The following is a 27,986-nucleotide window of genomic DNA, read 5'->3' as shown; positions in this document are numbered from 1 at the left end:
GTATATTTGACCTCTCAGCTTCCCTATCAAATCTAAAAATCTCTAACAGAAAACCGAAGAAAAGTAACAACAATGACAAATGGTTTGATGAAGAATGCAAAAACCTAAGAAAGAAATTGAGAAACCTATCCAACCAAAAACATAGAGACCCAGAAAACCTGAGCCTACGACTTCACTATGGTGAATCACTAAAACAATACAGAAATACACTACGGAAAAAGAAGGAACAGCACGTCAGAAATCAGCTCAATGTAATTGGAGAATCCATAGACTCCAACCAATTCTGGGAAAATTGGAAAACACTGAAACAAACAACACGAAGAGCTATCTATCCAAAACGGAGATGTATGGGTAAACCACTTCTCCAATCTTTTTGGCCCTATAACAAAGAACAAACGGCAAAAAAATATACATGATCAAATGCAAATCTTAGAATCAGCTATTAAAGACTACCAGAACCCACTTGATTATCCAATTACATTGAATGAACTACAGGACAAAATACAAACCCTCCAACCCAAAAAGGTGTTGATGTGGCGTTGATGGTATCCTCAATGAAATGATCAAATATACACACCACAAATTCCAATTGGCTATTCATAAACTCTTTAACATCATCCTTAGCTCTGGCATCTTCCCCAATATTTGGAACCAAGGACGGATCACCCCAATCCACAAAGGTGGAGACAAATTTGACCCCAATAACTACCGTGGGATATGCGTCAACAGCAACCTTGGGAAAATCCTCTGCATTATCATTAACAGCAGACTAGTTCATTTCCTCAGTGAAAACAATGTACTGAGCAAATGTCAAATTGGCTTTTTACCAAATTACTGTACGACAGACCACGTATTCACCCTGCACACCCTAATTGACAAACAAACCAAAACATAGGCAAAGTCTTCTCATGCTTTGTTGATTTCAAAAAGGCTTTTGACTCAATTTGGCATGAGGGTCTGCTATACAAATTGATGGAAAATGGTGTTGGCGGAAAAACATACGACATTATAAAATCCACGTACACAAACAAGAAGTGTGAGGTTAAAATTGGCAAAAAAACACACACATTTCTTTCCACAGGGCCGTGGGGTGAGACAGGGATGCAGTTTAAGCCCCACCCTCTTCAACATATATATCAACGAATTGGCGAGGGCACTAGAACAGTCTGCAGCACCCAGCCTCACCCTACTAGAATCTGAAGTCAAATGTCTAATGTTTGCTGATGATCTGGTGCTTCTGTCACCAACCAAGGAGGGCCTAAAACAGCACCTAGATCTTCTGCACAGATTCTGTCAGACCTGGGCCCTGACAGTAAATCTTAGTAAGACAAAAATAATGGTGTTCCAAAAAAGGTCCAGTTGCCAGGACCACAAATACAAATTCCATCTAGACACCGTTGCCCTAGAGAACACAAAAAACTATACATACCTCGGCCTAAACATCAGCACCACAGGAAACTTCCACAAAGCTGTGAATGATCTGAGAGACAAGGCAAGAAGGGCCTTCTATGCCATCAAAAGGAACATAAAATTCGACATACCAATTAGGATCTGGCTAAAAATACTTGAATCAGTTATAGAACCCATTGCCCTTTATGGTTGTGAGGTCTGGGTTCCGCTCACCAACCAAGAATTCACAAAATGGGACAAACACCAAATTGAGACTGCATGCAGAATTCTGCAAAAATATCCACTGTGTACAACGAAAAATATCAAATAATGCATGCAGAGCAGAATTAGGACGATACCCGTTAATTATAAAAATCCAGAAAAGAGCCGTTAAATTCTATAACCACTTAAAAGGAAGCGATTCCCAAACCTTCCATAACAAATCCATCACCTACAGAGAGATGAACTTGGAGAAGACCTGGGCCAGGGGCTCTGTTCACAAACACAAACAGACCCCACAGAGCCCCAGGACAGCAACACAATTAGACCCAACCAAATCATTACATTTACATTTTAGTCATTTAGCAGACACTCTTATCCAGAGCGACTTACAGTTAGTGAATACATTTTTTTTTTTATATACTGGCCCCCCGTGGGAATCGAACCCACAACCCTGGCGTTACAAACGCCATGCTCTATCAACTGAGCTACATTCCTGCCGGCCATTCCCTCCCCTACCCTGGGCCAATTGTGCACCGCCCATGAGTCTCCCGGTCGCGGCCGGCTGCGACAGAGCCTGGATTCGAACCAGGATCTCTAGTGGCACAGTTAGCACTGCGATGCAGTGCCTTAGACCACTGCGCCACTCAGGAGAAGATCATGAGAAAACTAAAAGAAAATTACTTGACACATTGAAAATAATTAACAAAAAAACAGAGCAAACTAGAATGCTATCTGGCCCTAAACAGAGAGTACGCAGTGGCAGAATACCTGACCACTATGACTGACCCAAATTCAAGGGGGGGAGAGCAAAATATTTCACAAAATCACTTTGATTGCAGTCAAATTATGCCGTAAAAATGTGAGGCCACAAAATGTGTGTACGTGAGTGCGTGGCATGCGAGAATATGATTATGGTGGGCTGTGAGTCACAGGAGGCTGCTGAGGGGAGAACGGCGCATTATAGTCGGAACGGCGCAAATGGAATGGCATCACCATGGAAACCATGTGTTTGATGTATTTGATACCATTCCACTGATTCCACTATAGTCATTATCACAAGTCCGTTCTCCCCAATTAAGGTGCCACCAACCTCCTGTGCAGTGAGTGTACTATATAGCAGGGTTGTATTTGGGATGCTATGGGCAGGGAGTGTGCCTAGGCCTCGGGGGTAAAATGGCTATGGGCAGGGGGAAGTATAGGGCTTGATTTGGAATACAGAAAGTCTCCTTTCCTCATGTTCAAATCCCCAAATACATGATGTCCCTGCCGTCCCAAATGTATCCACAAGGGGGAGACATATATAACCTCTAGGCACTGGTCATAGTTTGGCTACTTCCCCTGGCGTCATCACCGCCCTGGTCATTGCTAGAAGGGATACAACTTTTGTCAAATTAACGTCAAAAGTAGATTTTTTTGTACATTTTAGCTATCTCTTTTCCAAAACTAAACCTAATTATACTAACCTGCTACGAAAAGTCTTCATCTGACAAAAGCTGTGTCCATCTACTCAAAAACCCTCTGCTCCCCTCCTACTTTTGTTGGTCCGCGAAGAAGTCGCAAGATGGTTGACATCGCTTGGAAGTATGCTCCCTTCCTCAACATGAAGTCGTGAGTGTGGAAGTAAGCGAGGGAGGCACCATCGGGCGTTTGTTTTTATTCTAGTTATTTTTTACTTTTAATTTCTCCAAACAACATCCATTTCATTCCGCGTCGTGTCTGTCCCAGAGTTGGGTTTGCGAGTTGCCGCGCCGGGGACCCAGCTAGCTAAATGAGCTACATCAGTTAACGTTAGCCATCTAGCTGTTAGCTAGTTATTTTGTATTCACATTAGCCAGCACATGCAATTTGAACTAGTCTAACGGTTAATATAAATATTTTAACTCTCAGATTAAGAATTACTCGGTCGTCATGTTCGCTAATTCGCAGCGTTTCTTCATATGAATCAGGATTATAACTTTGGAGTTGGAAGCATCGCCCAAATCCTACCATAACTATAGCTAGCCATAGTCAGCTGCCAAGAACATTTCAGGTTCGTTAGATAGTTAAAGGAGTTAACTAGCTAAACTGTAGCTGCTTTGCTGGCAGTTTGCCACGATACTGCTAGGGATGGACACACACGACCAAATGTAGAAGATTGGCTTGGCACACTAGCTAGTTAGCTACGTTAGTCAAGTTGCTAACCAACTTGGCTGCTGAAAAATGTACTAGCGAACTAGCTGTTGGAACGTGAACCTCTCGACCTGGCCAACTAGCTTGCTAGGCTAGCAGGGTTGGTCACTCGTCGTGTCAGAGTTGCGGTGGCAACTAGCTAGCGGCAACAACAGTCGTGTAGTCAGTAAGTCACATCGTTAAGAGAGACAAGTTAGCTAGCCGCCTGGTTCTAGCTAGCTACCGTCTCGACCCTCACATCAGCTATCACCACGGCGTTCAGAACGTATCCCGAGCCCTCCCCCGGCCAGACCCACCGGCTCAACAACACCGGGATGGGCGTGCAGGGCTTCCAGGAGTATCTGGAGAAACGGTGTCCCGGGGCTGCGGTCCCCGTGGACCTCCTCAAACTAGGCCGTACTGTGGGACGCCAGCACCCGCACCATCACCCCGGCCCTCTGCCCCCTCCACCTCCGGCCCGGATACTCATCGATGCTGACTCCGGCCTGCAGCGGCTGTACGGCGGCTACCAGACGGACTGGGTGTGCGGCGGGGAGTGGAACGCCATGCTGGGATACCTGGCCGCTCTGTCCCAGGCCTGTCTGTACCAGGGTGGGCTAGAGCTGGTCGTGGTGTTCAACGGAACCCTGGGGAAGGAGCGGTGGCCGGAGTGGGCGCGCCGGGCCCAGGGGCAACGCCAGACGGCCCAGCTCATCGTTAACCATGTCGGCAGTAAGGCCACCCCGCCTCCCCGCGCCTGGTTCCTGCCCCCGGCCTGCCTCAGTCACTGTGTCCGCCTCGCCATGTTCCGCTTCAGAGTGCGGGTGAGTAACGAGCAGTAGCTGGCTAGCTAAGAATTATGATGATATAGCAGGGAAACACTAAACAAGACTCTGGTTTCAGGACTGATAATGACGAGGACAGTGCTTGAATCGGGCTAACCCCCTCCTGGTGCCAACTTACTTGATGAGCGACTCAGAGGTGATGGGGAGAGATAGCTAGTGTCTGCTATCTCTATGGCTTTAGTCGTTATCTATCAAATGTAGTGATTTAAGACGGAACAGTCAAGAGGCAGTGCTTGAACCAGCGAATGTGGTAGTTAGAGGCAGGGCTCTACAGGTGACGTTTTTTACAAGGAGCACATCAAATCAAATCAAATGTTATTGGCCACATGCGCCGAATACAACAGGTGCAGACATTACAGTGAAATGCTTACTTACAGCCCTTAACCAACAGTGCATTTTTTTTTTTTTTAAGTAAAAATAAAACAACAACAAATTAAGTGTTGAAGGAAAAAAAGAGCAGAAGTAAAATAAAATAACAGTAGGGAGGCTATATATACAGGGGGGTACCGGTGCAGAGTCAATGTGCGGGGGCACCGGCTAGTTGAGGTAGTTGAAGTAATATGTACATGTGGGTAGAGTTAAAGTAACTAGGCATAAATAATTAACAGAGTAGCAGCAGCGTAAAAAGGATGGGGTGGGGGGGCAGTGCAAATAGTCCGGGTAGCCATGATTAGCTGTTCAGGAGTCTTATGGCTTGGGGGTAGAAGCTGTTGAGAAGTATTTTGGACCTAGACTTGGCACTCCGGTACCGCTTGCCGTGCGGTAGCAGAGAGAACAGTCTATGACTAGGGTGGCTGGAGTCTTTGACAATTTTGAGGGCCTTCCTCTGACACCGCCTGGTATAGAGGTCCTGGATGGCAGGAAGCTTGGCCCCAGTGATGTACTGGGCCGTACGCACTACCCTCTGTAGTGCCTTGCGGTCAGAGGCCAAGCAGTTGCCATACCAGGCGGTGATGCAACCAGTCAGGATGCTCTCGATGGTGCAGCTGTATAATTTTTTGAGGATCTGAGGACCCATGCCAAATCTTTTCAGTCTCCTGAGGGGGAATAGGCTTTGTCGTGCCCTCTTCACGACTGTCTTGGTGTGTTTGGACCATGATAGTTCGTTGGTGATGTGGACACCAAGGAACTTGAAGCTCTCAACCTGTTCCACTACAGCCCCGTCGATGAGAATGGGGGCGTGCTCAGTCCTCTTTTTTTTTCCTGTAGTCCACAATCATCTCCTTTGTCTTGGTCACGTTGAGGGAGAGGTTGTTGTCCTGGCACCACACGGCCAGGTCTCTGACCTCCTCCCTATAGGCTGTCTCATCGTTGTCGGTGATCAGGCCTACCACTGTTGTGTCGTCGGCAAACTTAATGATGTTGTTGGAGTCGTGCCTGGCCATGCAGTCATGGGTGAACAGAGAGTACAGGAGGGGACTGAGCACGCACCCCTGAGGGGCCCCCCGTGTTGAGGATCAGTGTGGCAGATGTGTTGTTACCTACCCTTACCACCTGGGGGTGGCCCGTCAGGAAGTCCAGGATCCAGTTGCAGAGGGAGGTGTTTAGTCCCAGGATCCTTAGCTTAGTGATGAGCTTAGAGGGCACTATGGTGTTGAATGCTGAGCTGTAGTCAATGAATAGCATTCTCACGTAGGTGTTCCTCTTGTCCAGGTGGGAAAGGGCAGTGTGGAGTGCAATAGAGATTGCATAATCTGTGGATCTGTTGGGGCGGTATGCAAATTGGAGTGGGTCTAGGGTTTCTGGGATAATGCTGTTGATGTGAGCCATGACCAGCCTTTCAAAGCACTTCATGGATACAGACGTCAGTGCTACGGGACGGTAGTCATTTAGGCAGGTTATCTTAGAGTCCTTGGACACGGGGACTATGGTGGTCTGCTTGAAACATGTTGGTATTACAGACTCAGTCAGGGACATGTTGAAAATGTCAGTGAAGACACTTGCCAGTTGGTCAGCACATGCTCGGAGTACACGTTCTGGTAATCCGTCTGGCCCTGCGGCCTTGTGAATGTTGACCTGCTTAAAAGTCTTACTCACATCGGCTACGGAGAGCGTGATCACATAGTCATCTGGAACAGCTGGTGCTCTCATGCATGCTTCAGTGTTGCTTGCCTCGAGCGAGCATAGAAGTGGTTTAGCTCGTCTGGTAGGCTTGTGTCACTGGGCAGCTCGCGGCTGTGCTTCCCTCTGTAGTCTGTAATAGTTTTCAAGCCCTGCCACATCCGACGAGCGTCAGAGCCAGTGTAGTACGATTCAATCTTAGTCCTGTATTGACTCTTTGCCTGTTTGATGGTTCGTCGGAGGGCATAGCGGGATTTCTTATAAGCGTCCGGGTTAGAGTCCCGTTCCTTGAAAGCGGCAGCTCTACCCTTTAGCTCAGTGCGGATGTTTCCTGTAATCCATGGCTTCTGGTTGGGGTATGTACGTTTTATTTTTTTAATTTTTTATTTCACCTTTATTTAACCAGGTAAACCAGTTGAGAACAAGTTCTCATTTACAACTGCGACCTGGCCAAGATAAAGCAAAGCAGTGCGATTAAAAACAACAACACAGAGTTACATATGGGGTAAAACAAAACAAAGTCAAAAATACAACAGAAATACATATAATATACAGTGTGCAAATTTAGCAAGTTATGGAGGTAAGGCAATAAAATAGGCTATAGTGCAAAATAATTACAATTAGTATTAACACTGGAATGATAGATGTGCAAGAGATGATGTGCAAATAGAGATACTGGGGTGCAAATGAGCAAAATAAATAACAATATAGGGATGAGGTAGTTGGGCGGGCTAATTTCAGATGGGCTGTGTACAGGTGCAGTGATCGGTAAGGTGCTCTGACAACTGATGCTTAAAGTTAGTGAGGGAGATAAGTGTTTCCAGCTTCAGAGATTTTTGCAATTTGTTCCAGTCATTGGCAGCAGAGAACTGGAAGGAATTGCGGCCAAAGGAGGTGTTGGCTTTGGGGATGACCAGTGAGATATACCCGCTGGAGCGCAGACTACGGGTGGGTGTTGCTATGGTGACCAATGAGCTAAGATAAGGCGGGGATTTGCCTAGCAGTGATTTATAGATGGCCTGGAGCCAGTGGGTTTGGCGACCGAATATGTAGTGAGGACCAGCCAACAAGAGCGTACAGGTCACAGTGGTGGGTATTATATGGGGCTTTGGAGACAAAACGGATGGCACTGTGATAGACAACATCCAATTTGCTGAGTAGAGTGTTGGAGGCTATTTTGTAAATGACATCGCCGAAATCAAGGATCGGTAGGATAGTCAGTTTTACGAGGGCATGTTTGGCAGCATGAGTGAAGGAGGCTTTGTTGCGAAATAGGAAACCGATTCTAGATTTAACTTTGGATTGGAGATTCTTAATGTGAGTCTGGAAGGAGAGTTTACAGTCTAACCAGACACCTAGGTATTTGTAGTTGTCCACATACTCTAGGTCAGACCCGTCGAGAGTAGTGATTCTAGTCGGGTGGGCGGGTGCAAGCAGCGTTCGGTTGAAGAGCATGCATTTAGTTTTACTAGTGTTTAAGAGCAGTTGGAGGCTACTGAAGGATGTCGTCCCCACTGTGGGGATGACATCATCAATGCACTTATTGATGAAGCCAGTGACTGATGTGGTGTACTCCTCAATGCTGTCTGAAGAATCCCGGAACATGTTCCAGTCTGTGCTAGCAAAACAGTCCTGTAGCTTAGCATCTGCGTCATCTGACCACTTTTTTATTAAACGAGTCACTGGTGCTTCCTGCTTTAGTTTTTGCTTATAAGCAGGAATCAGGAGGATAGAATTATGGTCAGATTTGCCAAATGGAGGGCGAGGGAGAGCTTTGTATGCGTCTCTGTGTGTGAAGTAAAGGTGGTCTAGAGTTTTTTTTCCTCTGGTTGCACATTTAACATGCTGGTAGAAATTAGGTAGAACGGATTTAAGTTTCCCTGCATTAAAGTCCCCGGCCACTAGGAGCGCTGCATCTGGATGAGTTTTTTCCTGTTGATTTATGGCCTTATACAACTCATTCAGTGCAATCTTAATGCCAGCATTGGTTTGTGGTGGTAAATAGACAGCTATGAAAAATATAGATGAAAACTCTCTTGGTAAATAGTGTGGTCTACAGCTTATCATAAGATACTCTACCTCAGGCGAGCAAAACCTTGAGACTTCCTTAGTATTTGATTTTGTGCACCAGCTGTTGTTTACAAATATACACAGACCACCACCCCTTGTCTTATCGGAGTCAGCCGTTCTATCCTGCCGATGTAGCGTATAGCCCGCTAGCTGTATGAAATCCATGTCGTCGTTCAGCCACGACTCTGTGAAACATAAGATATTACAGTTTTTAATGTCCCGTTGGTAGGATAACCGTAATCTTAGGTCATCCAATTTGTTATCCAATGATTGAAGATTGGCTAATAGGATTGATGGAAGAGGCAGTTTACTCGCTCGCCGTCGGATCCTTACAAGGCACCCCGACCTACGTCCACGATATCTCCGTCTTTTCCTCACGCGAATGACGGGGATTTGGGTCTTGTCGGGTGTCTGTATGATATACTTCGCGGCCGCCTCGTTGAAGAAAAAATCTTCGTCCAATACGAGGTGAGTAATCACTGTCCTGATATCCAGAAGCTCTTTTTGGTTATAAGAGACGATGGCAGAAACATTATGTACAAAATAAATTACAAATAACGCGGAAAAACACACATAATAGTACAAATGGTTAGAGGGCTGTAAAACGGCAGCCATCTTCTCCGGCGCTGTTCAATGTTGTTATGTAGGATGTAGGACCACAATGACAAATATTTGAGGTATTAATGAAAATAATTGCCAGTAATTACAAAATATAGGTTTTAAGAATACAAACAAAATATATTTTTAAGATTGAGATATAGCCTACATTGGGCCAATATCAATCCAAGCTCCTTTTGAAGCCCGTCTCCTGAAGAAGCCCGTCTCCTGAAGAAGCCCGTCTCCTGAAGAAGCTCTGTTTTCCTGTTTTCCACCACGTTTGCATACTACTGAGGCTGAGGGACAGTAATTATTAAATCAAATCAAATCAAATCAAATTTTATTGGTCACATGCGCCGAATACAACAGGTGCAGACATTACAGTGAAATGCTTACTTACAGCCCTTAACCAACAGTGCATTTATTTTAAACAAAAAAAGTAAGAATAAAACAACAACAAAAAAGTGTTGAGAAAAAAAGAGCAGAAGTAAAATAAAGTGACAGTAGGGAGGCTATATATACAGTAAAATAAAGTGACAGTAGGGAGGCTATATATACAGTAAAATAAAGTGACAGTAGGGAGGCTATATATACAGGGGGTACCGTTGCATCGTCAATGTGCGGGGGCACCGACTAGTTGAGGGTAGTTGAGGTAATATGTACATGTGGGTAGAGTTAAAGTGACTATGCATAAATACTTAACAGAGTAGCAGCAGCGTAAAAAGGATGGGGTGGGGGGCAGTGCAAATATTCCGGGTAGCCATGATTAGCTGTTCAGGAGTCTTATGGCTTGGGGTAGAAGCTGTTGAGAAGTCTTTTGGACCTAGACTTGGCACTCGGTACCGCTGCCGTGCGGTAGCAGAGAGAACAGTCTATGACTAGGGTGGCTGGAGTCTTTGACAATTTTGAGGGCCTTCCTCTGACACCGCCTGGTATAGAGGTCCTGGATGGCAGGGAGCTTTGCCCCAGTGATGTACTGGGCCGTACGCACTACCCTCTGTAGTGCCTTGCGGTCAGAGGCCAAGCAGTTGCCATACCAGGCGGTGATGCAACCAGTCAGGATGCTCTCGATGGTGCAGCTGTAGAATTTTTGAGGATCTGAGGACCCATGCCAAATCTTTTTAGTCTCCTGAGGGGGAATAGGCTTTGTCGTGCCCTCTTCACGACTGTCTTGGTGTGTTTGGACCATGATAGTTCGTTGGTGATGTGGACACCAAGGAACTTGAAGCTCTCAACCTGTTCCACTACAGCCCCGTCGATGAGAATGGGGGCGTGCTCAGTCCTCTTTTTTTTTCCTGTAGTCCACAATCATCTCCTTTGTCTTGGTCACGTTGAGGGAGAGGTTGTTGTCCTGGCACCACACGGCCAGATCTCTGACCTCCTCCCTATAGGCTGTCTCATCGTTGTCGGTGATCAGGCCTACCACTGTTGTGTCGTCGGCAAACTTAATGATGGTGTTGGAGTCGTGCCTGGCCATGCAGTCATGGGTGAACAGGGAGTACAGGAGGGGACTGAGCACGCACCCCTGAGGGGCCCCCCGTGTTGAGGATCAGTGTGGCAGATGTGTTGTTACCTACCCTTACCACCTGGGGGCGGCCCGTCAGGAAGTCCAGGATCCAGTTGCAGAGGGAGGTGTTTAGTCCCAGGATCCTTAGCTTAGTGATGAGCTTAGAGGGCACTATGGTGTTGAATGCTGAGCTGTAGTCAATGAATAGCATTCTCACGTAGGTGTTCCTCTTGTCCAGGTGGGAAAGGGCAGTGTGGAGTGCGATAGAGATTGCATCATCTGTGGATCTGTTGGGGCGGTATGCAAATTGGAGTGGGTCTAGGGTTTCTGGGATTATGCTGTTGATGTGAGCCATGACCAGTCTTTCAAAGCACTTCATGGCTACAGACGTCAGTGCTACGGGTCGGTAGTCATTTAGGCAGGTTATCTTAGAGTTCTTCTTCTTCTATTACCTGGGTGTTTAAAAAAATTAATAATTTAGGGACACAAAAATACTTATTTTCCACCATAATTTGTAAATAAATTCATTAAAAATCCTACAATGTGATTTTCTGGATTTTTGTTTCTCATTTTGTCTGTCATAGTTGACGTGTACCTATGATGAAAATTACAGGCCTCTCTCATCTTTTTAAGTGGGAGAACTTGCACAATTGGTGGCTGACTAAATACTTTTTTCCCCCACTGTACTTATTTCCCTCATTAAAATGCAAATCAATTTATAACATTTTTGACATGCGTTTTTCTGGAATATTTTGTTATTCTGTCTCTCACTGTTCAAATAAACCTACCATTAAAATTATAGACTGATCATTTCTTTGTCAGTGGGCAAACGTACAAAATCAGCAGGGGATCAAATACTTTTTTCCCTCACTGTATGTATGTATGTATGTATGTATGTATGTATGTATGTGACTCGTTTGAGGAAACTAGGCGTATGTCGCACATCCCTATTTCACAGGAGAGGTATTTGAACGTAAACATTTTTTTTATCAAAATGCGTTTTTTGGCAGAAATGCCTTCTGCAATATATTAACTTTCATGTGCCTTAACAAACTTGTATTCTATCCATAAATGCGAATAAAATGGTTAAATTACGAGCCTAGTTGGTTTAGCCACAGAAAGACAGGATCATGTCTTTGTCAGTGGGCAAACGTACAAAATCAGCAGGGGATCTCATACTTTTTTCCCTCACTGTAGATCTCTCTCTCTACTTTTTATCCTCGGTGTCTTTTTTCCCTCACTGTATATGGAATCTGCCCTGGTCAAAAGTAGTGCACTATACAGTGGGGGAAAAAGTATTTAGTCAGCCACCAATTGTGCAAGTTCTCCCACTTAAAAAGATGAGAGAGGCCTGTAATTTTCATCGTAGGTACACGTCAATTATGACAGACAAATTGAGAGAAAAAAAATCCAGAAAATCACATTGTAGGATTTTTAATGAATTTATTTGCAAATTATGGTGGAAAATAAGTATTTGGAAGAGCAGCTCTGTCTTGCCAAGGTTCAGCTTGAGGTGGTGATCCGTCATCCATACTGATATGTCTGCCAGACATGCAGAGATGCGATTCGCCACCTGGTTATCAGAAGGGGGAAAGGAGAAGATTAGTTGTGTATCGTCTTGAGTCTTCAACCCTCTCACTTCAACACAGGGACGAGAGGCTGGTTATTGGTCACACACACCTGGAACTAAGCTTTTAACATTTTAATAGGCCTATTTGACCAGATATACATGCATGATAACCCCTATTCCGCCTGTTGCTAAGGGTAACTGCCTGGTTGTTAAACGTCACCATATGGTCAGATGAGGATTGGGTGGGGCCTGTTATGTTAATGAGTGCTGTGTGTGATAAATTGAAAGGCTGGGAGGTAAACTACTGTTGTACTGTATCTTCTATACCTTGGCACTTCGGTCAATGTTTGGGCCTAGTTGCCTTTCTACAGGGTTAGTCAGGGTGAGGGGTTAAGGTGTGTAATATTCATATTATATTGTATTATTCAGGTTGTTCAAACGTTGGAGGACCACCACCAGGAGGTGCTGTCTCTCTACAGGGACTTTGGTTTCTGCGGCCTGATCGCCCAGGATTCAGAGTTTGCCCTCTGCAACGTGCCCGCCTACTTCTCCTCGCACGCGCTCAAACTGTCCTGGAACGGCAAGAACCTGACCACCCACCAGTACCTGCTCTCTGAAGCTGCCAGACAGCTGGGTCTGAAGACACAACACCTGCCCTGCTTCGCTGCTCTGCTGGGTAGGTGCAGTGCCTTCAGAAAGTATTCATACCCATTGTCTTGTTCCACATTTTGTGTTAAAGACTGAATTCCAAATGGATGAAATATATTTTTTCTCTCTCACCGATCTACACACAATACCCCATAATAACAAAGTGAAATCATGTTTTTAGAAATGTTTGCAAATTTATTGAAAATGAAATACAGAAATATCTTATTTACATAAGTATCCACACCCCTGAGTCAACACTTTGTAGAAGCACCTTTGGCAAATAAAAGATCCCAGAGATGTTCAATTACGCACAAAAAGCTTATTTCTGTCAAATGTTGTTTACAAATTTGTTTACATCCCTGTTATTGAGCATTTCTCCTTTGCCAAGGTAATCCATCCACCTGACAGGTGTGGCATATCAAGAAGCTGATTAAACAGTATGATCATTACACAGGTGCACCTTGTGCTGGGGACAATAAAAGGCCACTCTAAAATGTGCAGTTTTGTCATATAACACAATGCCACACGTCTCAAGTTTTGAGGGAGCGTGCAATTGGCATGCTGACTGCTGGAATGTCCACCAGAGCTGTTGCCAGAGAATTTAATGTTCATTTCTCTACCATAACCGCCTCCAATGTCATTTTTGAGAATTTGGCAGTACATCCAACCGGCCTCACAACCGCAGACCTCGTGTAATCTATGAACGTTTGAACATCTTGAAGAACAGTCTGGCCTTAATGGCCATGTACTGTCATAATCTCCACCCGGCAGAAGATGACTGGTCACCCCTCAGAGCCTAGTTCCTCTCTAGGTTCCTCTCTAGGTTCCTGCCTTTCGAGGTGCATCGGACCTACTGTTACCCAACATTAGTAAGCTAGCTAAATGCATGATGTCCACAATAACAAAGCAGGTAGCTAGCATCGAATAAGCCTGTATAGTCCAGTCATGTTTTTGTGTTCATTCAGCGAGCAAGGTCTAGCTGTGTTAAACATTACAGTAGTTTTGACATGGGCCATCGGATCGAACTGTGTTAGCTAGGGGTGTGAACGTTTAAACTAAGTTGATCCTTAACGTTACGAAAAATCCATAACCGAAATCCATATTTGTACTCCCCTCCGTGTTATAGCCGATAGGCTAGAAAAGCCTTGTGAAGTTGTGTAACATGAAACCTCTGGTCACATGAACGGACATTTTACTTGTCTGTAAAGGAATGCTGCTTCTAAAGTCCATCACTAGGCAACCAGAACTGTCAATCAAATAATCTCGAGCTGCTGCCCGCAGCCACCCTCTCCTAAGAAAGTACTTTAAAGTTAGTTAAATAGTGTGACATTTAGTAGAAATAAAACCATCTAGCTACCCTACCATTAAACACCACAGTAGCACATCAATCAGCGACGTTTATTGTTGTCAGGGAAACAATACAGAACATTTTACGCCAGAGCAGAATTCTGTCTGAAAAGGTACAGACCTGATGCAGCACTTTTTTTTTTTTTTGTCTGAAAAGTTATCAATTGTCGCTATCGACATGTTTCTGTAGCTGCGTTTGTAAAGGGTTGCGGTAGATGCGTTCTTTGCCCGGCCCTAGCCGTCATATATTATTCTGTAAATTGACGAGAAATGTTATTTTTTCTTAGTTTTAACAGAAAACCGATAAAACAATGGCCATTTTAAACATTAAGCAGAATTGTCAATTTGTCACATCCCTATTGTTAGCCGACGTTAGCAAGCTAACTAGCTAACAGCAAAAAAGGTTAGAAAGCCAACTGCATGGTAATGCCCACAGTAGTCACTTTTGACTGTGAACACTATGCATAACACGGTATTCAACATGGTTTGCAGTGAGGGACTTCCAATGTGCCAAACCTACGAGCAAGCTAGCTGAGCTAGAAACAGTTGGCTAGAAAAACAATTATTCAGTCAATGCTAGCTAGCTCACTGTTCTGAAAGAGTTAGCTACAGACGTAGGATTAACAGCTCACCCTGCACTACCACCTCAAATGTAAATATTGCTGTCATGTCTACCTCTAAGCCTCCCAGTAAAGCAATAAAAACAATCAAGAATCCCAGAAAAGTGCTCAAAATAGCCCATATTAACATATGTAGCAAAAGAAACAAGGTTAATGAAATCGATAACTTGCTAGCAACAGAAAGCGATCATATACTGGCTATCTCTGACACTCACTTAGGCAATTCCTTTGATACAGTGGTAGAAATATATGGTTATAACATCAGTATGAAAATGTATGCACTCACCAGCTGTAAGTCGCTCTGGATAAGAGCGTCTGCTAAATGACTACAATGTAAAGAATGTACAGAAGAGACAGGAATGCCAATGGAGGAGGTGTTGCTGTTTATATTCAGAACCACATTACTGTAAAGTTTAGAGAGGATCTCATGTTAAATACTGTTGAAGTAATATGGCTACAGGTTCAGCTGCCTCACCTAAAGCCCATTCTGGTGGGAAGCTGCTATAGACCACCAAGTGCTAACAGTCAGTATCTGGATAATACAGTGCCTTGCAAAAGTATTCATCCCCCTTGGCGTTTTTCCTATTTTGTTGCATTACAACCTGTCATTTAAATGGATTTTTATTTGGATTTCATGTAATGGACATACACAAAATAGTACAAATTGGTGAAGTGAAATGAAAAAAATAACTTGTTTCAAAAATTCTAAAAAGTAAATAACGGAAAAGTGGTGCGTGCATATGGATTCACCCCCTTTGCTATGAAGCCCCTAAATAAGATCTGGTGCAACCAATTACTCATATAAGTAGTTAGATTGCACACAGGTGGACTTTATTTAAGTGTCACATGATCTCAGTGTATATATACACCTGTTCTGAAAGGCCCCAGAGTCTGCAACGCCACTAAGCAAGGGGCACCACCAAGCAAGCGGCACCATGAAGACCAAGGAGCTCTCCAAACAGGTCAGGGACAAAGTTGTGGAGAAGTACAGATCAGGGATGGGTTATAAAAAGATATCTGAAACGTTGAACATCCCACAGAGCACCATTTTTAAATCGGTTATTAAAAAATTGAAAGAATATGGCACCACAACAAACCTGCCAAGAGAGGGCCGATCACCAAAACTCATGGACCAGGCAAGGAGGGCATTAATCAGAGAACCCTGAAGGAGCTGCAAAGCTCCACAGCGGACATTGGAGTATCTGTCCATAGGACCACTTTAAGCCGTACTCTCCACAGAGCACAATTGAGATCATACTGTCGGGCTGTATCACCGCCTGGTATGGCAACTGCACCGCCCGCAACCACAGGGCTCTCCAGAGGGTAGTGCGGTCTGCCAAACGCATTACCGGGGGCAAACTACCCGCCCTTCAAGACACCTACAGCACTCGATGTCACAGGAAGGCCAAAAAGATAATCAAAGACATCAACCACCCGAGCCACTGCCTGTTCACCCCGCTATCATCCAGAAGGCGAGGTCAGTACAGGTGCATCAAAGCTGGGACCGAGAGAATGAAAAACAGCTTCTATGTCAAGGCCATCAGACTGTTAAATAGCCATCACTAGCACATTAGAGGCTGCTGCTGCCTATTGAAATCACTGGCCACTTTAAGAAATGGAACACTAGTCACTTTAATAATGTTTACATATCTTGCACTACTCATCTCATATGTATATACTGCATTCTATTCTATAATATTATACTGTATCATAGTCCATGCCGCTCTGTCATTGCTTGTCCATATATGTATATATTCTTAAATTCCATTCCTTACTAGTTTTGTGTGTATTGGGTATATGTTGTGAAATTGTTAGATATTACTTGTTAGATATTACTGCACTGTCGGAGCTAGAAGCACAAGCATTTCGCTACACCCGCAATAACATCTGCTAAACACATGTATGTGACATAAAATGTGATTTGATTTTACGGAAGAGTGGCCAGAAAAAAGCCATTGCTTAAAGAAAAAAATAAGCAAACACGTTTGGTGTTCGTCAAAAGGCATGTGGGAGACTCCCCAAACATATGGAAGAAGGTACTCTGGTCAGATGAGACTAAAATTGAGCTTTTTGGCCATCAAGGAAAACGCTATGTCTGGCGCAAACCCAACACCTCTCATCACCCCGAGAACACCATCCCCACAGTGAAGCATGGTGGTGGCAGCATCATGCTGTGGGGATGTTTTTCATCGGCAGGGACTTGGAAACTGGTCAGAATTGAAGGAATGATGGATGGCGCTAAATACAGGGAAATTCTTGAGGGAAACCTGTTTCAGTCTTCCAGAGATTTGAGACTGGGACAGAGGTTCACCTTCCAGCAGGACAATGACCCTAAGCATACTGCTAAAGCAACACTCGAGTGGTTTAAGGGGAAACATTTAAATATCTTGGAATGGCCTAGTCAAAGCCCAGACCACAATCCAATTGAGAATCTGTGGTATGACTTAAAGATTGCTGTACACCAGCGGAACCCATCCAACTTGAAGGAGCTGGAGCAGTTTTGCCTTGAAGAATGGGCAAAAATCCCAGCTGTAATTACTGCAAAAGGTGGCTCTACAAAGCTAGATGTGCCAAGCTTATAGAGACATACCCCAAGAGACTTGCAGCTGTAATTACTGCAAAAGGGTGGCTCTACAAAGGATTGACTTTGGGGGGAGGTGTGTGGTGAATAGTTTTGCACTCTCAAGTTTTCTTTATTTTGGTCTTATTTCTTCTTTTTCACAAAAAATATTTGGATGTTCAAAGTGGTAGGCATGTTGTGTAAATCAAATGATACAAACCCCCCCAAAATCAATTTCAATTCCAGGTTGTAAGGCAACAAAATAGGAAAAATGCCAAGGGGGGTGAATACTTTCGCAAGCCACTGTATATGTGAAATGCTTGATAATGTATGTGATATAAACAGAGGTATATTTTCTGGGTGACTGGCTTTTAGCATGTTGTCCACTCGAGGAAAAAGCTTCAAACTGTAACCAGTGCCTGCAACCTGGCTCAGGTTATCAGTATTGACCACATCTTTACTAATGCTGCAGAAATCTACTCTAAAGCCATATCCACATCCATCAGAATATAATAGCCATTTCTAGGAAAATCTATGTTCCAAAGACTGGACCTAAAATAGTGTGTAAGCGATCAGACAAGAGGATTACAGTGATTCCGATGTTGAAGATGTGAAAAATATTTGTTGGTCTGATGTGTGTAATGAGGAACATTCTGACGCTGCGCTAGAAGGATTTATGAAATTGCTTCTTCCGGATATTGATCGGTATGCTCCCATAAAGAAACAGACTGTTAAAACTGCCAAATCCCCATGGATAGATGATGAATTGAAAAACTATGGCTGAGAGGGATGAGGCTAAAGGAATGGCAAGTCTGCAACACAGCAGATTGGCAAACATACAGTACATTGAAAATTACCTAACTTAACAAAAATAAACTATACTATGGAACAAAGAGAAATGTAAGGAATAATAGTATAAAGCTCTTGAGTAACTTAAATGAAATTCTAGGCAGAAAAGCTCCATCCTTCAACTCGGCGCCGTCCTTCATAGAGGCAGATCACCTTAACTTTCCTAAAATGTCTGTTCATCTTTAATCGATTTAACTGTGCCCATCCCTAACACACCTTTTATACATATTATCTCTGTTTACTACAGGTCCCCCCCCCAATAGGGAGCCATATTCTCTCTGTTTACTACAGGTCTCTCTCTCCCCCCCCAATAGGGAACCATATTCTCTCTGTTTACTACAGGTCTCTCTCTCCCCCCCAATAGGGAACCATATTCTCCCTGATGAGGACCTGGCTGCCTTCCACTGGAGCCTTTTAGGACCAGAACACCCCCTGGCCTCACTCAAGGTATAACTCCTTACCTCTAACCCTTCCATTGGAGTCTGGTAGGACCTGTCTGACCTCTGACCCCTTACCTCTAACCCTTCCATTGGAGTCTGTTAGGACCTGTCTGACCTCTGACCTCTAACCCTTCCATTGGAGTCTGTTAGGACCTGTCTGACCCCTTACCTCTAACCCTTCCATTGGAGTCTGTTAGGACCTGTCTGACCCCTGACCTCTAACCCTTCCATTGGAGTCTGGTAGGACCTGTCTGACCCCTGACCTCTAACTCTTCCATTGGAGTCTGTTAGGACCTGTCTGACCCCTGACCTCTAACCCTTCCATTGGAGTCTGGTAGGACCTGTCTGACCCCTGACCTCTAACCCTTCCATTGGAGTCTGTTAGGACCTGTCTGACCCCTGACCTCTAACCCTTCCATTGGAGTCTGGTAGGACCTGTCTGACCTCTTACCTCTAACCCTTCCATTGGAGTCTGGTAGGACCTGTCTGACCCCTGACCCCTTACCTCTAACCCTTCCATTGGAGTCTGGTAGGACCTGTCTGACCCCTGACCCCTTACCTCTAACCCTTCCATTGGAGTCTGTTAGGACCTGTCTGACCCCTGACCTCTAACCCTTCCATTGGAGTCTGTTAGGACCTGTCTGACCTCTGACCCCTGACCTCTAACCCTTCCATTGGAGTCTGTTAGGACCTGTCTGACCTCTGACCCCTGACCTCTAACCCTTCCATTGGAGTCTGTTAGGACCTCTCTGACCCCTGACCTCTAACCCTTCCATTGGAGTCTGTTAGGACCTGTCTGACCCCTGACCTCTAACCCTTCCATTGGAGTCTGTTAGGACCTGTCTGACCCCTTACCTCTAACCCTTCCATTGGAGTCTGTTAGGACCTCTCTGACCCCTGACCTCTAACCCTTCCATTGGAGTCTGTTAGGACCTCTCTGACCCCTGACCTCTAACCCTTCCATTGGAGTCTGTTAGGACCTGTCTGACCCCTTACCTCTAACCCTTCCATTGGAGTCTGTTAGGACCTGTCTGACCCCTGACCTCTAACCCTTCCATTGGAGTCTGGTAGGACCTGTCTGACCCCTGACCTCTAACCCTTCCATTGGAGTCTGGTAGGACCTGTCTGACCTCTGACCCCTTACCTCTAACCCTTCCATTGGGGTCTGTTAGGACCTGTCTGACCCCTGACCTCTAACCCTTCCATTGGAGTCTGGTAGGACCTGTCTGACCCCTGACCTCTAACCCTTCCATTGGAGTCTGGTAGGACCTGTCTGACCTCTGACCCCTGACCTCTAACCCTTCCATTGGAGTCTGTTAGGACCTGTCTGACCCCTGACCTCTAACCCTTCCAATGGAGTCTGTTAGGACCTGTCTGACCTCTGACCCCTGACCTCTAACCCTTCCATTGGAGTCTGTTAGGACCTGTCTGACCTCTGACCCCTTACCTCTAACCCTTCCATTGGAGTCTGTTAGGACCTGTCTGACCTCTGACCTCTAACCTCTAACCCTTCCATTGGAGTCTGTTAGGACCTGTCTGACCCCTGACCTCTAACCCTTCCATTGGAGTCTGTTAGGACCTGTCTGACCCCTGACCTCTAACCCTTCCATTGGAGTCTGGTAGGACCTGTCTGACCTCTGACCCCTTACCTCTAACCCTTCCATTGGAGTCTGTTAGGACCTGTCTGACCTCTGACCCCTTACCTCTAACCCTTCCATTGGAGTCTGGTAGGACCTGTCTGACCCCTGACCTCTAACCCTTCCATTGGAGTCTGTTAGGACCTGTCTGACCCCTGACCCCTGACCTCTAACCCTTCCATTGGAGTCTGTTAGGACCTGTCTGACCCCTGACCTCTAACCCTTCCATTGGAGTCTGGTAGGACCTGTCTGACCTCTGACCTCTAACCCTTCCATTGGAGTCTGTTAGGACCTGTCTGACCCCTGACCTCTAACCCTTCCATTGGAGTCTGTTAGGACCTGTCTGACCTCTGATCTCTAACCCTTCCATTGGAGTCTGGTAGGACCTGTCTGACCCCTGACCTCTAACCCTTCCATTGGAGTCTGTTAGGACCTGTCTGACCTCTGACCCCTGACCTCTAACCCTTCCATTGGAGTCTGTTAGGACCTGTCTGACCCCTGACCTCTAACCCTTCCATTGGAGTCTGGTAGGACCTGTCTGACCTCTGACCCCTTACCTCTAACCCTTCCATTGGAGTCTGTTAGGACCTGTCTGACCCCTGACCTCTAACCCTTCCATTGGAGTCTGGTAGGACCTGTCTGACCCCTGACCTCTTACCTCTAACCCTTCCATTGGAGTCTGGTAGGACCTGTCTGACCCCTTACCTCTAACCCTTCCATTGGAGTCTGGTAGGACCTGTCTGACCTCTGACCCCTTACCTCTAACCCTTCCATTGGAGTCTGTTAGGACCTGTCTGACCCCTGACCTCTAACCCTTCCATTGGAGTCTGGTAGGACCTGTCTGACCTCTGACCTCTAACCCTTCCATTGGAGTCTGTTAGGACCTGTCTGACCCCTGACCCCTGACCTCTAACCCTTCCATTGGAGTCTGTTAGGACCCGTCTGACCCCTGACCTCTAACCCTTCCATTGGAGTCTGGTAGGACCTGTCTGACCTCTGACCTCTAACCCTTCCATTGGAGTCTGTTAGGACCTGTCTGACCCCTGACCTCTAACCCTTCCATTGGAGTCTGTTAGGACCTGTCTGACCTCTGACCTCTAACCCTTCCATTGGAGTCTGGTAGGACCTGTCTGACCCCTGACCTCTAACCCTTCCATTGGAGTCTGTTAGGACCTGTCTGACCTCTGACCCCTGACCTCTAACCCTTCCATTGGAGTCTGTTAGGACCTGTCTGACCCCTGACCTCTAACCCTTCCATTGGAGTCTGGTAGGACCTGTCTGACCTCTGACCCCTTACCTCTAACCCTTCCATTGGAGTCTGTTAGGACCTGTCTGACCCCTGACCTCTAACCCTTCCATTGGAGTCTGGTAGGACCTGTCTGACCCCTGACCTCTTACCTCTAACCCTTCCATTGGAGTCTGGTAGGACCTGTCTGACCCCTTACCTCTAACCCTTCCATTGGAGTCTGGTAGGACCTGTCTGACCTCTGACCCCTTACCTCTAACCCTTCCATTGGAGTCTGTTAGGACCTGTCTGACCCCTGACCTCTAACCCTTCCATTGGAGTCTGGTAGGACCTGTCTGACCTCTGACCTCTAACCCTTCCATTGGAGTCTGTTAGGACCTGTCTGACCTCTGACCTCTAACCCTTCCATTGGAGTCTGTTAGGACCTGTCTGACCTCTGACCCCTGACCTCTAACCCTTCCATTGGAGTCTGTTAGGACCTGTCTGACCTCTGACCTCTAACCCTTCCATTGGAGTCTGTTAGGACCTGTCTAACCTCTGACCCCTTACCTCTAACCCTTCCATTGGAGTCTGTTAGGACCTGTCTGACCTCTGACCCCTTACCTCTAACCCTTCCATTGGAGTCTGGTAGGACCTGTCTGACCTCTGACCTCTAACCCTTCCATTGGAGTCTGTTAGGACCTGTCTGACCTCTGACCCCTTACCTCTAACCCTTCCATTGGAGTCTGGTAGGACCTGTCTGACCCCTGACCTCTAACCCTTCCATTGGAGTCTGTTAGGACATGTCTGACCTCTGACCCCTTACCTCTAACCCTTCCATTGGAGTCTGGTAGGACCTGTCTGACCCCTGACCTCTTACCTCTAACCCTTCCATTGGAGTCTGGTAGGACCTGTCTGACCTCTTACCTCTAACCCTTCCATTGGAGTCTGTTAGGACCTGTCTGACCTCTGACCCCTTACCTCTAACCCTTCCATTGGAGTCTGTTAGGACCTGTCTGACCCCTGACCTCTAACCCTTCCATTGGAGTCTGGTAGGACCTGTCTGACCTCTGACCTCTAACCCTTCCATTGGAGTCTGGTAGGACCTGTCTGACCTCTGACCCCTTACCTCTAACCCTTCCATTGGAGTCTGTTAGGACCTGTCTGACCTCTGACCTCTAACCCTTCCATTGGAGTCTGGTAGGACCTGTCTGACCTCTGACCCCTTACCTCTAACCCTTCCATTGGAGTCTGTTAGGACCTGTCTGACCCCTGACCTCTAACCCTTCCATTGGAGTCTGGTAGGACCTGTCTGACCTCTGACCTCTAACCCTTCCATTGGAGTCTGGTAGGACCTGTCTGACCTCTGACCCCTTACCTCTAACCCTTCCATTGGAGTCTGTTAGGACCTGTCTGACCTCTGACCTCTAACCCTTCCATTGGAGTCTGGTAGGACCTGTCTGACCTCTGACCCCTTACCTCTAACCCTTCCATTGGAGTCTGGTAGGACCTGTCTGACCTCTGACCTCTTACCTCTAACCCTCTAGGTGCGTGCCCACCAGTTGGTACTGCCTCCCTGTGAGGTGGTTATTAAGGCGGTGTCAGAGTACGTCTCCTCCATCAAACATCTGGGGAACCTCGACGCTGTTGCCAGGGACGTCTTCAAACAATCACAGGTACACATTTAAATACTTTTTAAATGTTAGACTGAAACAGACTGACCATAACAGCTGAAACAGAGCAGTACCTTCTCCTCCATACAGCTAGACTGACCACAACAGCTGAAACAGAGCAGTACCTTCTCCTCCATACAGCTAGACTGACCATAACAGCTGAAACAGAGCAGTACCTTCTCCTCCATACAGCTAGACTGACCATAACAGCTGAAACAGAGCAGTACCTTCTCCTCCATACAGCTAGACTGACCATAACAGCTGAAACAGAGCAGTACCTTCTCCTCCATACAGCTAGACTGACCATAACAGCTGAAACAGAGCAGTACCTTCTCCATACAGCTAGACTGACCATAACAGCTGAAACAGAGCAGTACCTTCTCCTCCATACAGCTAGACTGACCATAACAGCTGAAACAGAGCAGTACCTTCTCCTCCATACAGCTAGACTGACCATAACAGCTGAAACAGAGCAGTACCTTCTCCATACAGCTAGACTGACCATAACATCTGAAACAGAGCAGTACCTTCTCCTCCATACAGCTAGACTGACCACAACAGCTGAAACAGAGCAGTACCTTCTCCTCCATACAGCTAGACTGACCATAACAGCTGAAACAGAGCAGTACCTTCTCCTCCATACAGCTAGACTGACCATAACAGCTGAAACAGAGCAGTACCTTCTCCATACAGCTAGACTGACCATAACAGCTGAAACAGAGCAGTACCTTCTCCTCCATACAGCTAGACTGACCATAACAGCTGAAACAGAGCAGTACCTTCTCCTCCATACAGCTAGACTGACCATAACAGCTGAAACAGAGCAGTACCTTCTCCTCCATACAGCTAGACTGACCATAACAGCTGAAACAGAGCAGTACCTTCTCCATACAGCTAGACTGACCATAACAGCTGAAACAGAGCAGTACCTTCTCCTCCATACAGCTAGACTGACCATAACAGCTGAAACAGAGCAGTACCTTCTCCATACAGCTAGACTGACCATAACAGCTGAAACAGAGCAGTACCTTCTCCATACAGCTAGACTGACCATAACAGCTGAAACAGAGCAGTACCTTCTCCTCCATACAGCTAGACTGACCATAACAGCTGAAACAGAGCAGTACCTTCTCCATACAGCTAGACTGACCATAACAGCTGAAACAGAGCAGTACCTTCTCCTCCATACAGCTAGACTGACCATAACAGCTGAAACAGAGCAGTACCTTCTCCTCCATACAGCTAGACTGACCATAACAGCTGAAACAGAGCAGCACCTTCTCCTCCATACAGCTAGACTGACCATAACAGCTGAAACAGAGCAGTACCTTCTCCTCCATACAGCTAGACTGACCATAACAGCTGAAATAGAGCAGTACCTTCTCCATACAGCTAGACTGACCATAACAGCTGAAACAGAGCAGTACCTTCTCCTCCATACAGCTAGACTGACCATAACAGCTGGAACAGAGCAGTACCTTCTCCATACAGCTAGACTGGCCATAACAGCTGAAACAGAGCAGTACCTTCTCCATACAGCTAGACTGACCATAACAGCTGAAACAGAGCAGTACCTTCTCCATACAGCTAGACTGCCCATAACAGCTGAAACAGAGCAGTACCTTCTCCTCCATACAGCTAGACTGCCCATAACAGCTGAAACAGAGCAGTACCTTCTCCTCCATACAGCTAGACTGACCATAACAGCTGAAACAGAGCAGTACCTTCTCCATACAGCTAGACTGACCATAACAGCTGAAACAGAGCAGTACCTTCTCCATACAGCTAGACTGACCATAACAGCTGAAACAGAGCAGTACCTTCTCCATACAGCTAGACTGACCATAACAGCTGAAACAGAGCAGTACCTTCTCCTCCATACAGCTAGACTGGCCATAACAGCTGAAACAGAGCAGTACCTTCTCCTCCATACAGCTAGACTGACCATAACAGCTGAAACAGAGCAGTACCTTCTCCATACAGCTAGACTGACCATAACAGCTGAAACAGAGCAGTACCTTCTCCTCCATACAGCTAGACTGGCCATAACAGCTGAAACAGAGCAGTACCTTCTCCATACAGCTAGACTGCCCATAACAGCTGAAACAGAGCAGCACCTTCTCCTCCATACAGCTAGACTGACCATAACAGCTGAAACAGAGCAGTACCTTCTTCTCCATACAGCTAGACTGACCATAACAGCTGAAACAGAGCAGTACCTTCTCCTCCATACAGCTAGACTGACCATAACAGCTGAAACAGAGCAGTGCCTTCTCCTCCATACAGCTAGACTGACCATAACAGCTGAAACATAGCAGTACCTTCTCCATACAGCTAGACTGACCATAACATCTGAAACAGAGCAGTACCTTCTCCTCCATACAGATAGACTGACCATATCAGCTGAAACAGAGCAGTACCTTCTCCTCCATACAGCTAGACTGACCATAACAGCTGAAACAGAGCAGTAACTTCTCCATACAGCTAGACTGACCATAACAGCTGAAACAGAGCAGTACCTTCTCCATACAGCTAGACTGACCATAACAGCTGAAACAGAGCAGTACCTTCTCCATACAGCTAGACTGACCATAACAGCTGAAACAGAGCAGTACCTTCTCCTCCATACAGCTAGACTGACCATAACAGCTGAAACAGAGCAGTACCTTCTCCTCCATACAGCTAGACTGACCATAACAGCTGAAACAGAGCAGTACCTTCTCCATACAGCTAGACTGGCCATAACAGCTGAAACAGAGCAGTACCTTCTCCATACAGCTAGACTGACCATAACAGCTGAAACAGAGCAGTACCTTCTCCATACAGCTAGACTGACCATAACATCTGAAACAGAGCAGTACCTTCTCCTCCATACAGCTAGACTGACCATAACATCTGAAACAGAGCAGTACCTTCTCCATACAGCTAGACTGACCATAACAGCTGAAACAGAGCAGTACCTTCTCCTCCATACAGCTAGACTGACCATAACAGCTGAAACAGAGCAAGTACTCTGCTAGCTGATTTGCCTTTGTCCTATGCAGGCCTGCAATCTATATGCCATGTACCTTAAGCATAGACTGCCAAATATCAGTTCCACTAGCTTACTATCTATCTGTCACCTCTCGTTCTCTCTCTTTCTCTCCAGTCTCGTATAGAGGATAAAGTGGGACTTTTTAAGAAGGCTGTGGAATATTTCTCTGCTGCCTCTAAACCCCGCCCCCTCTCCATGGGACCCTCCCCCTACCTTTGTGAGTAACTCTGCCATTGGCTAAAGCCACCTTACTCAAACCTCTCCTCGGGGACCTCCAGCAGTTCCATCCAGAGCTAGCACACGTGATTCAACTTGTCAACTAATCATCAACCACCTGACTAGTTCAATCAGGTGAGCTAGTCCCAACAACATTGTGAGACGTCTGTGGGTCCTCGATTAGAGGACTGAGAAGCACTGGGCTAAGGCACCTGCCAGTCATATCTACTGTTGTCAGAAAACAAGTGTTTTTCCTCTGTAATCGTTAGGCTTGCTAAACTGGATGTGTAAATGTATCTTTCTGTGTGTGATGCCAGGGTTTGGTCCGACTCCTTTTGGCGGTCTTCCTGGCCACATGGGGGCAATGCAGCCTGGAAAGAACCAGGTAGGAGTCACATGTCTCTGATGTACAGTGCCTTCAGAAAGTATTTAAACCCATTCACAATTCCACATACTGTCTCTCTGATACTGTCTATCTCTGTCTCTCTGATACTGTCTCTCTGATACTGTCTCTCTCTGTCTCTCTGATACTGTCTCTCTCTCTCTGTCTCTCTGATACTGTCTCTCTCTCTCTGTCTCTCTGATACTGTCTCTCTGATACTGTCTCTCTCTCTCTGTCTCTCTGATACTGTCTCTCTGATACTGTCTATCTCTGTCTCTGATACTGTCTCTCTGATACTGTCTCTCTGATACTGTCTCTCTGATACTGTCTCTCTGATACTGTCTCTCTGATACTGTCTATCTCTGTCTCTCTGATACTGTCTCTCTGATACTGTCTCTCTGATACTGTCTCTCTCTGTCTCTCTGATACTGTCTCTCTCTCTCTGTCTCTCTGATACTGTCTCTCTCTCTCTGTCTCTCTGATACTGTCTCTCTGATACTGTCTCTCTCTCTCTGTCTCTCTGATACTGTCTCTCTGATACTGTCTATCTCTGTCTCTGATACTGTCTCTCTGATACTGTCTCTCTCTGTCTCTCTGATACTGTCTCTCTCTCTCTGTCTCTCTGATACTGTCTCTCTGATACTGTCTCTCTGATACTGTCTCTCTGATACTGTCTATCTCTGTCTCTCTGATACTGTCTCTGTCTCTCTCCCTGTCTCTCTGATACTGTCTCTGTCTCTCTCCCTGTCTCTCTGATACTGTCTCTGTTTCTCTCCCTGTCTCTCTGATACTGTCTCTGTCTCTCTCCCTGTCTCTCTCCCTGTCTCTCTGATACTGTCTCTGTCTCTGATACTGTCTCTCTCTCTGATACTGTCTCTCTCTCTGTGTCTCTGATAGTGTCTCTCTCTGTCTCTCTGATACTGTCTCTCTGATACTGTCTGTATCA

At 46.0% G+C, this 27,986-nt stretch overlaps 1 protein-coding gene across 1 annotated transcript; it reads left to right on the top strand.

Moving 5' to 3' along the window:
- The first annotated feature begins 2,959 nt into the window (after nt 1-2,959).
- On the top strand, nt 2,960-27,164 carry LOC121546606 (constitutive coactivator of PPAR-gamma-like protein 2). The gene is made up of 6 exons (XM_045209332.1): nt 2,960-4,583; nt 12,839-13,085; nt 18,798-18,880; nt 23,283-23,411; nt 26,557-26,659; nt 26,976-27,164. Exons 1-6 carry the CDS (start codon nt 4,095-4,097, stop codon nt 27,062-27,064), a joined length of 1,140 nt encoding a protein of 379 aa, XP_045065267.1. The 5' UTR covers nt 2,960-4,094; the 3' UTR covers nt 27,065-27,164.
- The last annotated feature ends 822 nt before the right edge of the window (nt 27,165-27,986 follow it).

This window comes from Coregonus clupeaformis, chromosome 30, assembly GCF_020615455.1.
Source record: "Coregonus clupeaformis isolate EN_2021a chromosome 30, ASM2061545v1, whole genome shotgun sequence".
NCBI classification, from domain to species: Eukaryota; Metazoa; Chordata; class Actinopteri; order Salmoniformes; family Salmonidae; genus Coregonus; species Coregonus clupeaformis.
Note: the sequence above shows the minus strand (reverse complement) of the source record. Positions and strands in the feature narration are given on the sequence as shown.

Bases quoted from the DNA above. Each gene is read 5' to 3' on its own strand.
- LOC121546606 (XM_045209332.1), top strand. From the start codon at position 4,095: ATGGGCGTGCAGGGCTTCCAGGAGTATCTGGAGAAACGGTGTCCCGGG. The intron at 4,584-12,838 runs GTGAGTAACGAG...TGTATTATTCAG, and splicing joins TGTTCCGCTTCAGAGTGCGG to GTTGTTCAAACGTTGGAGGA. The intron at 13,086-18,797 runs GTAGGTGCAGTG...CCCCCCCAATAG, and splicing joins CTGCTTCGCTGCTCTGCTGG to GGAACCATATTCTCCCTGAT.